General features: G+C 36.6%; 1 protein-coding gene across 2 annotated transcripts in view; it reads left to right on the top strand.

Moving 5' to 3' along the window:
• Nucleotides 1–16,049, top strand: part of ANKRD31 (ankyrin repeat domain 31) — a 159,067-nt gene that overhangs the window by 82,281 nt on the left and 60,737 nt on the right. For both annotated transcript variants that reach the window (XM_078004866.1, XM_001099787.5), the window contains exons 13-16: nucleotides 424–476; nucleotides 1,548–3,063; nucleotides 10,128–10,265; nucleotides 11,110–11,252. In XM_078004866.1, the coding sequence (XP_077860992.1) occupies nucleotides 424–476; nucleotides 1,548–3,063; nucleotides 10,128–10,265; nucleotides 11,110–11,252 (1,850 nt within the window). The remainder of the gene's footprint in view (nucleotides 1–423; nucleotides 477–1,547; nucleotides 3,064–10,127; nucleotides 10,266–11,109; nucleotides 11,253–16,049) is intronic.

Below are 16,049 nucleotides of genomic sequence, written 5' to 3'. Positions count from 1 at the left end.
CGTTCAGTTAGGACCTTATTAAGCAGACATATTAGGAGATGATAATCTAATTAATTATAAAATAATTTTTCACTTTATAAAAGTAGCTTGCACACAGTTACATAATCTATTGAATGAAGAGGTCATATCTGGATATATCTGTGGGGAAAATAAATACTGAGTTTAGTGCCAATCTTTAGTATTAGTTATTTTGTTAGATCTGTTTTGCTTTCCCTATATAAATGTTTTAGCTCTCTTAAGATAGTATTTGATTTCTAATATGAGAGTTATAGGAATGTTGTATGTGCCAATTTTAATATAAAATGTTTGCATAATTTCACTTATTCCACTTGGTTTTCTCATGGCAAAGGACTGGTGGGTTTTAGAAGTCTAAAGTCTAACCACTATAAGCTGTTTTCATTGATTTTCTCTTTTTGTTCACAGCTCAAAGGAGTAGCATTGACCCACTAGACATAGAGGATGTATACCAACACAAGGTATATCTATGTTTAGTAATAAACATTTTTATAGGGATATAACTTCTGGTTGTTTTATAGATTATCAAAGGGAAGAGAAAGACTGCTGAAGCTTTGGTAATAGTGACTTCACATTTGCTTTTAAGACACTAGAATAATTGCATGAGAATCAGAGGGTTCTGGGCTGTTAGTTTGTAGCATATCTGGGCACACTAATATATTGGTAATCATTTCCTTCCTCCTCCTCTTTATGGAGCCTAAGGTTTATCAACCATGTCTAATTTCCTGTGGCCTAAGCATAGTACAGGAAGGAGTCAAAGGTATTAGCCTATCCCTTCAAACTTTACATGGTGGGCAGTTACTCTTCATCTGGTACTTGAATTATGGTGAATGAGAGGAAGCTGTGTTCCTGTTTTAATCTTAGCAGCCCATAATAATTTTTTCATACAGACCAGTTGAAGAGCATATCTGTCTTCCTGTTTTTAAGTCAGTTTTTCTGCTTCTATCCCATAGTTCTCCCAGATACCAGAAGAAGAAACCCCTAATTCTAGCTCTGCCTATATAACAATTGGGAGAGGAAAGTGTTTCTAAAGCATCTGTGTGAAGCTTCGTTGTAAAGTTTAGAGTCTGACTACTGGAATCTGCTTTCTTTGATTTTCTCTTTTTGTTTACAGCTCAAAGGAATAGCGCCAACCCACTAGACACAGAAGATGTACACCAGCACAGAGTTTCCTTGTAAAGGAAACTTTGATCTGATTACTTTAAAAGCCTATACAAATTAAGTAGATTAAACTTTTTTATTATGTTTAATAAGATTAGTAGTGCTAAAATACTGGCAAGAAGGAATTAAAATCTACAGTAGAAAATAAAGATTAGTATACATGCAGAGTCTAACTCTATTACATTTGCCTTTCTTCTATTAGTCTGTGTTTCCCAAATATCAGGTTGGCTATATCCCAGCAGGATCTGTGGTTAGATTGAATTAGAAATAATAGTTTGAATCAAATAATAGTTGATTTATCAATAATCCAGATTGAGTTGATATAGTACTACAGCTGAAATTTAAAGCTAACTATATATTTTTTTCTATAGAAACCAAAATTCAGTTCTAAAAGTCACATTTGGCATGTTTATAATGAAAATTCCAACAGACAGAAGCTGGAACATGTAAAAGTTAATAAAGGAAGCAAAGAGAGTTTATTTATAAATAAAGAAGATGTATATGAACATTACCAAAAAGATCCCCAAAACACAAAATTTGGTAAATCCAAGCATAAACAATCAACTCTTAACCAGATATACTCTACAGGACTCAGAAAGGGCAATCTCCATAATGTCAAAGATCCCAACACAAATGTGCCAAAAGGTATAGGAAGAAGAAAAACACAACGTAAAAGGACTCAAGTAGATGATGTAGACTGTAATCCAAGAAAGACACTAGCTGTCTCTCCTTCCAGGAGAATAAACAGATTGGTTACCTATCAGCAGTGTGTTCTAGAAACCCTTAATGACCTTCCAGAAGAATCGTGTGAACCTTCCAGCTTAACTCTGTCAAGCCTGAAAAATGGATTAGATAATAGTACTGAGGCTTGTTCGGTTTCCAAAGAGACACACATCCAGAACCTGGATTTATCAGATAGTCAAGAAGTTCAATGCTTGGAATTAGAATCCATTGACCAAACTGAAGTTGTTTCTTTCCCAGGACTTTCATTACATAAAGAAATCATGTTACCACTAGTTACTACAGATAAGCAGCCTCACACTCTCCAGGAACAACACCATGTACTTTACAAATCTTATGAAAACAGTAACTTGGTCCAAAAAGATGAGAGATTTAACAAATGGGAAAATTCTTTCCTATCCTTTGTAAAGGGAAATTCTGATAATGATGATGATGATTGCTGTACCTCTGAGAAGGCTATAACATCTAAAAAGGTGATGTGTTCTACAGGCTGCAAAAAACACTGTAATTTTAAGGAGAATTTAACAAATAGAAGAGAAAAGGATTTTCAACAGTTTTTAGTTTCTGAAGATCATTTTTCACAGGAAAATGAGTTACAAGCAGTCAGCCTAACCACACTTCCAGAACAGGAAGCTGTTAATTTTTCTCATTCAGATAATGCAGTTATTTCTGAACATGTTGCAAATTATGAACAATGCATATTTGGACCTTCTTTTGATCACTCACATGGCAATCCTGAGCAAAATTCCCTGGCTTGTATGAGAACACTTTCGACACATGAGGTTTCAAAGTTGACTAACCATGTGGAGCTATTCAAAAAGCCACAGGATTATATTCCCAGAGAACCAACTTTTTTAATGAAACAAGCAGATACACATATTGTGGAAGAGGTAGCAAAGAATTGTGACGCTGAAAGGAATTACACTGACAGAGACAAAAAAATAATTTATTCAAATGAGCCTTTATCCATAGTTGTTCATTCTCAAGTAATAGAAACAACTAAAGTTGAAAAAAGGAGACAAAACCATCTGGAAAGTGAGACTATACATGATATAGATTCTCATTCCACTGACAATATGAATAAAGAATTGGCCAACATCTCACAACTTAGTCAAAGAGAAAAGAAGGAAATTTCTCACAAACCAGGTATTAGTAATATTGCTTAATCTGTACACATTTCCTATAGATTTACTTATTTTTATAGAAATTTCCAACTGAATTGTATTCAACCGATGGCCAAACTGAGAAGAATGAGGATATGTGGGCCATATTTTGAGATGCCACTAAGCCTAGTAGTTAAGTAATAGTGATTACTTTGAAAGTCAAAACAATGTTATCAAAGATAGTTGCTAAGCTGATATTGACTGATGGTAATGAACAGTATTTTTTTAATATAATTATTATTATACTTTAAGTTCTGGGATACATGTGTAGAACCTGCAGATTTGTTACATAGGTATATATGTGCCATGGTGGTTTGCTATACCCATCAACCCATCGTCTAACATTAGGTATTTCTCCTAATGCTATCCCTCCAGAAGCCCCCCACTCCGCAACAGGCCCCAGTGTGTGATGTCCCCCTCCCCATGTGTTCTCATTGTTTAATTCCCACTTATAAGTGAGAACATGTGGTGTTTGGTTTTCTGTTCCTGTGTTAGTTTGCTGAGAATGATGGTTTCCAGCTTCATCCATGTCCCTGAAAAGGACATGAACTCATCCTTTTTTATGGCTGCATGGTATTCCATGGTGTGTATGTGCCACATTTTTTTAACCAGTCTATCATTGATGAGCATTTGGGTTGGTTTCAGGTCTTTGCTATTGTGAACAGTGCCACAATAAACACACATGTACATGTGTCTTTATAGTAGAATGATTTATAATCCTTTGGGTATATACCCAGTAATGGGATTGCTGGGTCAAATGGTATTTCTGGTTCTAGATCCTTGAGGAATCACTGTATTGTCTTCCACAATGGTTGAACTAATTTACACTCCCACCAACAGTGTAAAAGCATTCCTATTTCTCCACATCCTCTCCAGCATCTGTCGTTTCCTGACTTTTTAATAATCGGCATTCTAACTGGCATGAGATGGTATCGCATTGTGGCTTTGATTTGCGTTTCCCTAATGACCGGTGATGATGAGTTTTTTATCATATGTTTTTTGGCTGCATAAATGTCTTCTTTTGAGAAGTATCTGTTCATATCCTTTGCCCACTTTTTGATGGGGTTTTTTTCTTGTGAATTTGTTTAAGTTCCTTGTAAATTCTGGATATTAACCCTTTGTCAGATGGATAGATCGCAAAAATTTTCTTCTATTCAGTAGATTGCCTGTTCACTCTGATGATACTTTCTTTTGCTGTGCAGAAGCTCTTTAGTTTAATTAGATCCCATTTGTCTATTTTGGATTTTGTTGCCATTGCTTTTGGTGTTTTAGTCATGAAGTGTTTGCCCATGTCTATGTCCTGAATGGTATTGCCTAGGTTTTCTTCTAGGGATTTTATGGTTTTGGGTATTACGTTTATAAGTCTTTAATCCATCTTGAGTTAATTTTTGTCTAAGGTGTAAGGAAGGGATCAAGTTTCAGTTTTCTGCATATGGCTAGCCTGTTTTCCCATCACCATTTATTAAATAGGGAATCCTTTTCCCATTGATTGAATAAACAGTATTTCTATCACTCTTTCTGTTGCTTTTTAATATAGTACTTATTTAGCATCAGGAAACCTAACAATATTTTGATAGCAGGAAATTGTTAGTTCTATTCATTTCAACTATCTACTGTATTCCCATCAGAGCTGCAACCAGCAAACTTTTTGTCTGTTACATAAAAACATTTTTAAAAGCTTCCATTTCCTTAAACAGTCCAGCATGGAACAGAAACTTTAAAAAGTTAGAAATTCCGGCTGGGTGCGGTGGCTCAAGCCTGTAATCCCAGCACTTTGGGAGGCCGAAACGGGCGGATCACGAGGTCAGGAGATCGAGACCATCCTGGCTAACCCGGTGAAACCCCGTCTCTACTAAAAAATACAAAAAACTAGCCGGGCGAGGTGGCGGGCGCCTGGGTCCCAGCTACTCGGGAGGCTGAGGCAGGAGAATGGCCTAAACCCGGGAGGCAGAGCTTGCAGTGAGCTGAGATCCGGCCACTGCACTCCAGCCTGGGCGACAAAGCGAGACTCCGTCTCAAAAAAAAAAAAAAAAAAGTTAGAAATTCTATTTTCTGGTTGTATAACCAGGTAGGAGAACAACAACACTGATATTGCAAAATGTTTGTTTCAGATGAGGAATTAACTGATAACATCAGTGGAGACGGAATAACTATAAGAAATTTTGAGGAGATAAAAGAAAAAACGAAGTCAGAAATGCACATGCCTGCTAATAGCCAAGAACACAAAACAGTTCAGAATTTCGGAAAAAAACAAAGTTTCTTAAAAACGACCTGCAACCTTTGTATTCCTATAATTGTAGAGGTTAAAGTTTACAAAATCAAGCACAGCAATTCAGTCTACTTCAAGGAATTTCTAAACATTCAGATATATTGTTTCTTTTTGTAGTTATTCACTGACATATGACTATTTCAGCGATATTTGTTGTTAAGGCACCACTTGAGAATCCGATAATCTTTAAATATATTCATGTCATACTTCTGTCTATGACTTCTAATTTGTCATATTAGAGGAGATAAGGTAAACTGCAGACAGCAAGAATATTCAGTGGGGACAGCAGGCGTGAAATGTGTCAGATTCTTTAGATACTTCCATTCAGCCTTTTTAACATAAGGGAAATTAAAGAAACATAGCCATTATTTTGTTTTATGTCAGATGAATGAACTGTGTATGTTTCACAGTATGGACAAGCTAAGCATCCTTTGATAGTTCTTGGAGATAGTTCTGTCATAAACAATAGGCTGGACCACTTCAGGTTAAACATTATTCACTGTTGATTTACATACTGTCAAGAGGTAGGAAGGACACTGAATTAGGCATTCTCTATGAATGTTCTTTCATTTTCCCCCTCTCATGTAAACTGAAATCCTTCTTATACATACTTCCTATAGTGGGTTGAATGCTAGCCCCCCAAAACATGCCCTATCCTAATCCCTGTAGTTTTCGACTATTACCTTATATAGTAAAAGCATGACTGTTACCTTCTTCAAGTTAAGAACCCTAAGATAAGGAGATCATCCTGGATTATCCAGGCGGGCCCTAAATCTAATTACTGTGTCCTTATGAGAGAAAGAAAGGGAGATTTGAAACATACAGAAGGGATGATGAGATGAAGGCAAAGGAGCAATGTAGCCACAGCCAAGGAAGCCAAGGAATGCTGACAGCCATCAGAAGTTAGAAGAGGCACAGCAAGATTCTTTCCTAGAGCTTCCACAGGGAGTACAGCCCCATTGACACTTTGATTTTGGATTTCTGGTTTCCAAATTATGAGAGAACACATTCTGTTGTTTTAAGTCACCCAGTTTGTGGTAATTTGTTACAGCTACCACAGGAAACTTCACACCTCTCTAGCAGCACTTAATCATATTTAAATGTAATTTTTAAGATGTCTATTATTCCACCAGACTGTAAGCCACTTGAGCAGAGAATTGAACTGTTCCAGAGATAAGAATTTTAGATAGTGGCATCTGGGATTCCCTAAAACAATGGCAGGCTTACCTCCTGCTGATCACCCAACAGTGAATTCAACTATGTCCGAGTTCTGCCACATTCCCCTCACACTCCACAGAGTTCCAGTTAGGATTTTAGTTTTCCTCACTAAAATATGAATGAACAGATAGTCAAAGATCGACAAGTATTTGCAGAAAACACCAATGTGAAAGATATCAAAGTAAACTAAGCAGACCAAAGGAACCCAAAAGAAACAGAAACTATACAAGAATCAAGAAACATCTACATTTTTTTTTTCCAAAAAGCTATAGATAAGAGGGAACAATAAGAGAACAATATAGAGCTTTTAGTTGTTTAAAACAGAAATATAAATAAATAGATAATATATAGATATCTGTAGCAGGATTACAAGGCAAAGCTTTACAAGTCTACTAAGGACAAAAAAATAAAAAGCTGAAAATAGGAGAGAAAAGATAAGAAAATTAAAGATCACTCTAGGAAATCCAGGGATAACAGTGGGTGAACAGTAGAAGAAATCATTAAAGAAAGAATACAAGAAATGAGATAGGCATTTCCATATTGAAAGTACCACTTAGTGTCTGTATAGTGAACAAGGCACCTCACTGAAATTTCAGAACAGGAATAAAGAGAAGATCCTGAAAGCTTCCGAGAAGAAAACACTGGTCACATAAAAATGGAGAGAAATCTAAGTATTTAATAGCATTATGCTTATTAATAGTAATATCAGATTCCAAACTACAGTGGAGTTTTTGAAGAGGTTTAGCATTCCTTTTGAATTTCTGTCAGATTTTGTTATTTTAAATTTTTAGTCAATGCTGTACAAACTTATGATGTTAGTAACATTGAGAAGTTTTTGAATTTTTCCTCCAAAATGTGTATTACATGGCTACCTTCTTTGCTGCAAACACACCAGAAACAAGAATTTATACCATCCACAGTAAGAATTATTTGGGAATTGTTGTTGTTGTTGTTGTTGTTGTTGTTGTTTGAGACAGGGTCTTGTCTGTCACGCAGGCTAGACAGCAGTGGCACAATCACAGTTCACTGCAAACTTGACCTCCCAGGCTCACATGCTTCTCCCACCCCAGCATCCCTCAGTAGCTGGGACTACATGCCACCAAACCCAGCTAATTTTTAAAATTTTTTTAAGAAATGGGATCTCCCTATGTTGCCCAGACTAGTCTCAAACTCCTCCTGCCTCAGCCTCCCAAAGTGCAAGGATTACAAGTGTGAGGCACTGTGCCCAGCTGGGAGAGATTTTTCTATTCATACTTGCAGTCTGCAGTCCCACAGTCTTAGATGTAATTTTCAAATATATTCTCTCATATATATATATATATATGTTTTTAATTCTTCCAATAAAGAATTTTGGATTGCTAATCTCTAAAGAGCAATATGTTTTTGTCTGGGTGCCAGTGGAAAAGATAAATGAGACTGTCATTCTTCCCTGTGATTCATATAACCCAAGAATCCATTTTTTAGAGAACAGTTGTCTAATCTTTTTATCTCTTGCCCTGAAACCATATACATTTAGGAAGTAGAGCAAGAAGATTATCCCAAAGTTTAATGCAGTGGTTCTCAAACCTTAGTTTGCATCAGAATTACCTGAAAAGCTTGTTAAAACACAGATTGCTGGGCCCTACCCTCAAAGAATCTGATTCAGTAGGTGTGTTAGTTGTCTCTATTACACACTTACTATCTCATACTTTCTGTAGGTCAGGAATCGGGCATGGCTTAGTTGGGACCTCTAACAGGATTGTTCATAGGCAGCAAAGTGTTGGCCAGGACTGGGGTCTCGTCTGAAGGCTCTGCTAGGGAAGGATACACTTTCAAGCTCATGTGATTGTTGGCAGAATTCAATTTCTTGAGGATGGTTGGCTGAGGGCCTCAGTTCTCACTGGTGATTGGCTGGTGGCCATCCTCAGTTTCTTGCTGGGTGGGCTTCTCCAACATGGCTACTTGCATCATCAAAGCATACAAGCTGAAGGCAATACAGCAAGTCTGCTAGCAGGACAGAAAATGTTACAATCTCTTTTAACCTAATCAGTTAAATGAAATACCCTCAGTGTTGAAATATTCTATTGGTTAGAAGCAAGCTATTCAAGAGAAGAAGAGTACACAAAGTCATAAATACCAGATGGTGAGGATCATTAGGAGCCATTTTAGTCTGTCCTCCAAAGTAAGTTTGGAGTAGACTGGGGAATTTGCATTTCTAACAAGTTTCCTCCATGGTGCTGATACCACTGATTTAACAAATATTTTCTGTTTCATCACCGTATCCATTTATTTTGCTTTGCATCTCAATCTGAAGCTTCTCTAATGCAGTTTCTTTGTTTCTTTCTCTTTTTTTTTTTTTGAGACGGACTCTATCTCTGTCTCCCAGGCTGGAGTGCAGTGGCTCAATCTTGGTTCAGGGCAACTTCCACATCCCAGGTTCTAGTGATTCTCCTCCCTCAGTCTCCACAGTAGCTGTGATTACAGGCATCCACCACCATGCCAGGCTAATTTTTGTATTTTTAGTAGAATGCTCGGATTACAGACATGAGCCACTGTGCCTGGCCCTGATGCAGTGTCTATAGAAAACAAACCTTCAGGTTCCTGGCTTTGGGTTGGATATCTGGGATAAGAGGAGTGGTTGCTAGTCAGTTGAGGGTTGGGGAAGGAAACTTGGAGTCCCAACCTTTCTATGTAAAAGATCTTATATAAAAGATATTAACCAACTGCCCACCCCCTGCCCCCACTGTTCCATACACCTGCCTTCTGTAGTGCCTCATGTGCCCAAGTGTGGAGTGCTTGAGTTCAGACTGAGTTCAGGCTTGAGTTCAGGCTCTCTCTCTACAATTCCCTTGTGTTGGAGCATTCCCCACTCTGCCAAGTCAGTTCACTCTTCTCCATCAGTGACTTTCTAATCCCCCCAAATTGGTTGAAGTCTTTGTCCTTTATTGTTTCCTCTTTTTTTTTTTTTTGATATGGTACTTTAAATTTTATTTTACTGTCATTTTAGCATGGTTTTGGCAGGAAATAGGGGGAAAACATGATCAGTTCATTACTTTTAGTTCCAGCTTAGGTCTGTATAACTTGTATTGCAAGGAAGAGATTTAAAAAACAAAATCTTTGGTTAATGATCTTGTACAGCACATTTTGTGAAAGAAAAATAGAAAACTATAGTCCATAGTTTGGTACTTGGCACCTATGTGATCAGGAATACACCCATTGAGATACAGAATGGCTGTAGAAAGAGGATTTTTTATAATATCTCAGTTTATCTTAAAAATAATCATTGTTAAAGGACTACTGAGAATGAGATGAGTGTAGATAGAACTGAAGCAAGTTAATTTGTTTTGATCAAGTGATAGAGTGATTAACCAACTGCTAGAATGAATACAAAGTAATGTGCTTAGATGTTCTATTATGTCTTCACAAATTATATATTAAAACAGTAACAGCAATGATAACATTAATTGGTATAAGTTTCTGTGTAGTGTGATATTTTGAGGAAGTTGTTATGTATTTTCTAAGATCCTTTATAACAATCAGCACTTGGCAGAAAATAAACCTCTTGTTTGGCAAATTTACAGGAATGAAAACAGGTGGGATCAACAAGAGGAATGCCAGAGGGGAAAGCCGGCTTCATTTAGCTGCCAGAAAAGGAAATCTCTCCCTAGTGAAAGCCCTGATAGAATCTGGAGCAGATGTGAATCTAAACGATAATGCAGGTTTGGATCCTTTTAATTTAATTACCTTAATAATTGGAACTCACTGAAATACACATTTCAACACCTCCTGCTCCCTCCAGTTTGTTCCTGGCTGATATGTAAGTGATAACTTTGAACAATATTTTTTATATTATATTAGTGTTTAGTTGAATACTAAGATTTATCATTGTTAATAGACCCTTTTCCTTTGAAACAGTTTTTAACATCCATTTGGGAGCATCAGAGAGGGTAAACAGAATGGGGAATAAAGGAAGTTAGGCCTTTTCCTTGGAAGCCTCAAGTTTATCCTGCAACTTTGGTCAGAATGCAGAGTTTTCTCATTCTCCTATCCATTCTCTTTTCTCCTCCTTTTGTACTGTTCCTTTTTTCTCTCTTTATTTTTATTCTAAAACTCTGAAAAATTTACCCAACGTTTTGCTTAAGCACAAAAGAATCTTATCTGAAGAATTCCACAGGGAAAAACTCAAAGGTTGATTAAACCAGGTGTCATTTTAAAGAGAAATGTGACAATGCAAAGATACACATGGGAAAGTCAGACGTTTTAATATCTGAATTGAAACAAATCAAAATGAATAGTATTTACTCTCATTATGTTTTGCATTCTGTGAGTCTTTTGCTTTGGCACTTATATCAACAAATGTTTGTGATGACATCAATTTGTTTTCAAAAATGAAGCATAAATTTTGAGCCCATACTTTTTAGTATTATTTCTTGTTCAATACTTATTATATGTATATGAATCAATATGGATATTCCATTTATGCAACAAAACCTTAGTAATACAGATATTACATGAGTATTGATTTGCATGAAGCAGGATTTATTTTTCTTTCTCTTTTTTTAGGTTGGACACCACTTCATGAGGCATCTAATGAAGGATCTATTGATATAATTGTAGAGTTATTAAAAGCTGGTGCTAAGATTAATTGTGCAAATATAGATGGAACTCTGCCCTTACATGATGCTGTTGCAAACAACCATTTAAAGGTACAGTGCACATCACATTAAGATCTTACTACTATTTCTTATGAAAATGAATGAAGAAAATGAAGATGTTTTAAACTGAGAACTAAAATGATTCTGTAAAACAAGTGATTTTTTAAAAATCTGCTTCAAATTACAAATGAAGATGCAATAATACATATGGATTAGAAAATCTATATATCTTAATGAATCATTTTTCCATTATTTCTTCATCACAAAATTCATGCGAGTCAGAAGAGAGTAAAAGTAAACACAGGCCATAAATCTAATACATTGTATTTTTAATTGTCTAAGACAATTTGCTGTTGTGCACAGAAGAGTCTAATTATAGTGATGATATGTGTGACAGCTAGATTTTTTAACTCAAAATTTCTCAGTGGGTTAGGAGTAAAAACATGAATTGTTTGTTTTCAGGGTGTTTGTTGTGTCTTTTTCTCCTTTGTTTTTCTTTGTCAAGCAGCCATTGTAAAAATATCGCAAGAAAAGATTATGAGGGTCATTATTTCAATGACACTGAATTTCAAATCTCGACCTTAAGATTCTTCAGATGTTTACACTCATCTTTTTGTTTGACAAATCATAGGAGAAAACTCTTATTATTATTGATACGCAATATAGACTTCAATAATTTTTTTATTGTTAGTATTTATTTTACAATAAAATTTTTAATTAAAATCTACTTTTTTATTAATAAAATAAAAAAGTTCTAGGGTATATGTGCACATGTGCACAATGTGCAGGTTTGTTACATAAGTATATATGTGCCATGTTGGTGTGCTGCACCCATCAACTTGTCATTTACATTAGGTATATCTCCTAATGGTATTCCTCCCCTCTACCCCCACCCCATGACAGGCCCTGGTGTGTTATGTTCCCCACCGTGTGTCCAAGTGTTCTCATTGTTCAGTTCCCACCTATGAGTGAGAACATGTGGTGTTTGGTTTTCTGTCCTTGTGACAGTTTGCTCAGAATGATGGTGTCCAACTTCATCCATGTCCCAACAAAGGACATGATCTCATCCTTTTTTATGGCTGCATAGTATTCCGTGGTATATATGTGCCACATTTTCTTAATCCAGTCTATCATTGATGGACATTCGGGTTGATTCCAAGTCTTTACTATTGTGAATAGTGCCACAATACACATACATGTGCATGTGTCTTTATAGCCGCATGATTTATAATCCTTTGGGTATATACCTAGTAATGGGATGACTAGGTCAAATGGTATTTCTAGTTCTAGATCCTTGAGGAATCGCAGTCTTCCACAATGGTTGAACTAGTTTACAGTCCCACCAGCAGTAAAAAAGTGTTCCTATTTCTCCACATCCTCTCCAGCACCTGTTGTTTCCTGACTTTTCAATGATCGCCATTCTAACTGGTGTGAGATGGTATCTCATTGTGGTTTTGATTTGCATTTCTCTGATGGCCAATGATGATGAGCATTTTTTCATGTGTCTGTTGGCTGCATAAATGTCTTCTTTTGAGAAGTGTCTGTTCATAGCCTTTGCCCACTTTTTGATGGGGGTGTTTGATTTTTTCTTGTAAATTTGTTTAAGTTCTTTGTAGATTCTGGATATTAGCCCTTTGTCAGATGGGTAGATTATAAAAATTTTCTCCTATTCTGTAGACTGCCTGTTCACTCTGATGGTAGTTTCTTTTATTGTGCAGAAGCTCTTTAGTTTAATTAGATCCCATTTGTCAATTTTGACTTTCGTTGCCATTGCTTTTGGTGATTTAGTCATGAAGTCCTTGCCCATGCCTATGTATAGTATTGCCTAGGTTTTCTTCTAGGGTTTTTATGGTTTTAGGTCTAACATTTAAGTCTTTAATCCATCTTGAATTAATTTTTGTATAAGGTGTAAGGAAGGGATCCAGTTTCAGCTTTCTACATATGGCTAGCCAGTTTTCCCAATACCATTTATTAAATAGGGAATCCTTTCACCATTTCTTGTTTTTGTCAGGTTTGTCAAAGATCAGATAGGGGTGGATGTGTGCTATTATTTCTGAGGGCTCTGTTCTGTTCCATTGGTCTATATATCTGCTTTGGTGGCAGTACCATGCTGTTTTGGTTACTGTAGCCTTGTTATATAGTTTGAAGTCAGGTAGCGTGATACCTCCAACTTTGTTCTTTTGGCTTAGGATTTTCTTGGCAAAGTTGGATCTTTTTTGGTTCCATGTGAACTTTAAAGCAGTTTTTTTTCCAATTCTGTGAAGAAAGTCATTGGTAGCTTGATGGGGATGGCACTGAATCTGTAAATTACCTTCGGCAGTATAGCCATTTTCGCAATCTTGATTCTTCCTATCCACGAACATGGAATGTTCTTCCATTTGTTTGTGTCCTCTTTTATTTCGTTGAGCAATGGTTTGTAGTTCTCCTGAAGAGGTCCTTCACATTCCTTGTAAGTTGGATTCCTAGGTATTTTATTCTCTTTGAAGCCATTGTGAATGGGAGTTCACTCATGATTTCACTGTCTGTCTGTTATTGGTGTATAGGAATGCTTGTGATTTTTGCACATTGATTTTGTATCCTGAGACTTTGCTGAAGTTGCTTATCAGCTTAAGGAGACTTTGGGCTGAGAAGATGAGGTTTTCTAAATATACAATCATGTCATCTGCAAACAGGGACAATTGGACTTCCTCTTTTCCTAATTGAATACACTTTATTTCTTTCTCCTACCTGAGTGCCCTGACCAGAACTTCCAACACTATGTTGAATAGGAGTGGTGAGAAAGGACATCCCTGTCTTGTGCCAGTTTTCAAAGAGAATGCTTCCAATTTTTGCCCATTTGGTATGATATTGGCTGTGGATTTGTCATGTATAGCTCTTAGTATTTTGAGATACGTCCCATCAGTACCTAGTTTATTGAGAGTTTTTAGCATGAAATGCTGTTGAATTTTGTCGAAGGCCTTTTCTGCATCTATTGAGATAATCATGTGGTTTTTGTCTTTGGTTCTGTTTATATGATGGTTTCTGTTTATTGATTTGCGTAAGTTGATCCAGCCTTGCATCCCAGGGATGAAGCCAACTTGATCATGATGGATAAGCTTTTTGATGTGCTGCTAGATTCGGTTTGCCAGTATTTTACTGAGGATTTTGCATTGATGTTCATCAGGGATATTGGTCTAAACTTCTCTTTTTTCGTTGTGTCTCTGCCAGGCTTTGGTATCAGGATGATGCTGGCCTCATAAAATGAGTTACGGAGGATTCCCTCTTTTTCCATTGATTACAATAGTTTCAGAAGGAATGATACCAGGTCCTCTTTGTACCTCTGGTAGAATTAGCCTGTGAATCTGTCTGGTCCTGGACTTTTTTTGGTTGGTGAGCTATTAATTATTGCCTTCAGAGCCTGTTATTGGTCTATTCAGGGATTCAACTTCCTCCTTGTTTAGTCTTCAGAGGGTGTATGTGACCAGGAATTTATCCATTTCTTCTAGATTTTCTAGTTTATTTGCATAGAGGTGTTTATAGTATTCTCTGATGGTAGTTTGTATCTGTGGGATTGTTGGTAATATTCCCTTTATCATTTTTTATTGCATCTATTTGATTCTTTTCTCTTTTATTCTTTATTAGTGTTGCTAGCAGTCTATGAATTTTGTTGATGTTTTCAAAAAACCAGCCCCTAGATTCATTGATTTTTTGAAGAGTTTTTTGTGTCTCCTTCTCCTTCAGTTCTCCTCTGATCTTAGATATGTCTTGCCTTTTGCTAGCTTTTGAATGTGTTTGTTCTTGCTTCTCTGGTTCTTTTAATTGTGATGTTAGGGTGTCAATTTTAGATCTTTCCTTATGGGCATTTAGTGCTATAAATTTCCCTCTACACACTGCTTTAAATGTGTCCCAGAGATTCTGGTATGTTGTGTCTTTGTTCTCACTGGTTTCAAAGAATACCTTTATGTCTGCCTTCAATTCGTTATGTACCCAGTAGTCATTCAGGAGCAGGTTGTTCAGTTTCCGTGTAGTTGAGCAGTTCTGAGTGAGTTTCTTAATCCTGAGTTCCAGTTTGATTGCACTGTGGTCTGAGAGACAGTTTGTTATAATTTCTGTTCTTTTACATTTGGTGAGGAGTGCTTTACTTCGAACTATGTGGTCAATTTTGAAGTAAGTGTGATGTGGTGCTGAGAAGAATGTTTATTCTGTTGATTTGGGGTGGAGAGTTCTGTAGATGTCTGTTAGGTCCACTTGGTGCAGAGCTGAGTTCAATTCCTGGATATCCTTGTTAACTTTCTGTCTCGTTGATCTTTCTAATGTTGACAGTGGAGTGTTGAATTCTCCCATTATTATTATGCAGAAGTCTAAGTCTCTTTGTAGGTCTCTAAGGACTTGCTTTATGAATCTTGGTGCTCCTGTATTGGGTGCATATATATTTAGGATAGTTAGCTCTTCTTGTTGAATTGATCACTTTACCATTATGTAATGGCCTTCTTTGTCTCTTTTGATCTTTGTTGGTTTAAAGTCTGTTTTATCAGAGACTAGGATTGCAACCCCTGCTTTTTTTTTTTTTTTTTTTTCCATTTGTATGGTAGATCTTCCTCCATCCCTTTGTTTTGAGCCTATGTGGTCTCCTGAATATAGCACACTGTTGGGTCTTGACTCTTTTTCCAATTTGCCGGTCTGTGTCTTTTAACTGGAGCATTTAGCCCATTTTCATTTAAGGTCAATATTGTTATGTGTGAATTTGATCCTGTCATTATGATGTTAGCTGATTATTTTGCTGGTTAATTGGTGCAGTTTCTTCCTAGCATCGATGGTCTTTACAATTTGACATGTTTTTGCAGTGGCTGGTACCAGTTGTTCCTTTCC

This window comes from Macaca mulatta, chromosome 6 (genome assembly GCF_049350105.2).
Source record: "Macaca mulatta isolate MMU2019108-1 chromosome 6, T2T-MMU8v2.0, whole genome shotgun sequence".
In the NCBI taxonomy this organism is placed as follows: domain Eukaryota; kingdom Metazoa; phylum Chordata; class Mammalia; order Primates; family Cercopithecidae; genus Macaca; species Macaca mulatta.
Note: the sequence above shows the minus strand (reverse complement) of the source record. Positions and strands in the feature narration are given on the sequence as shown.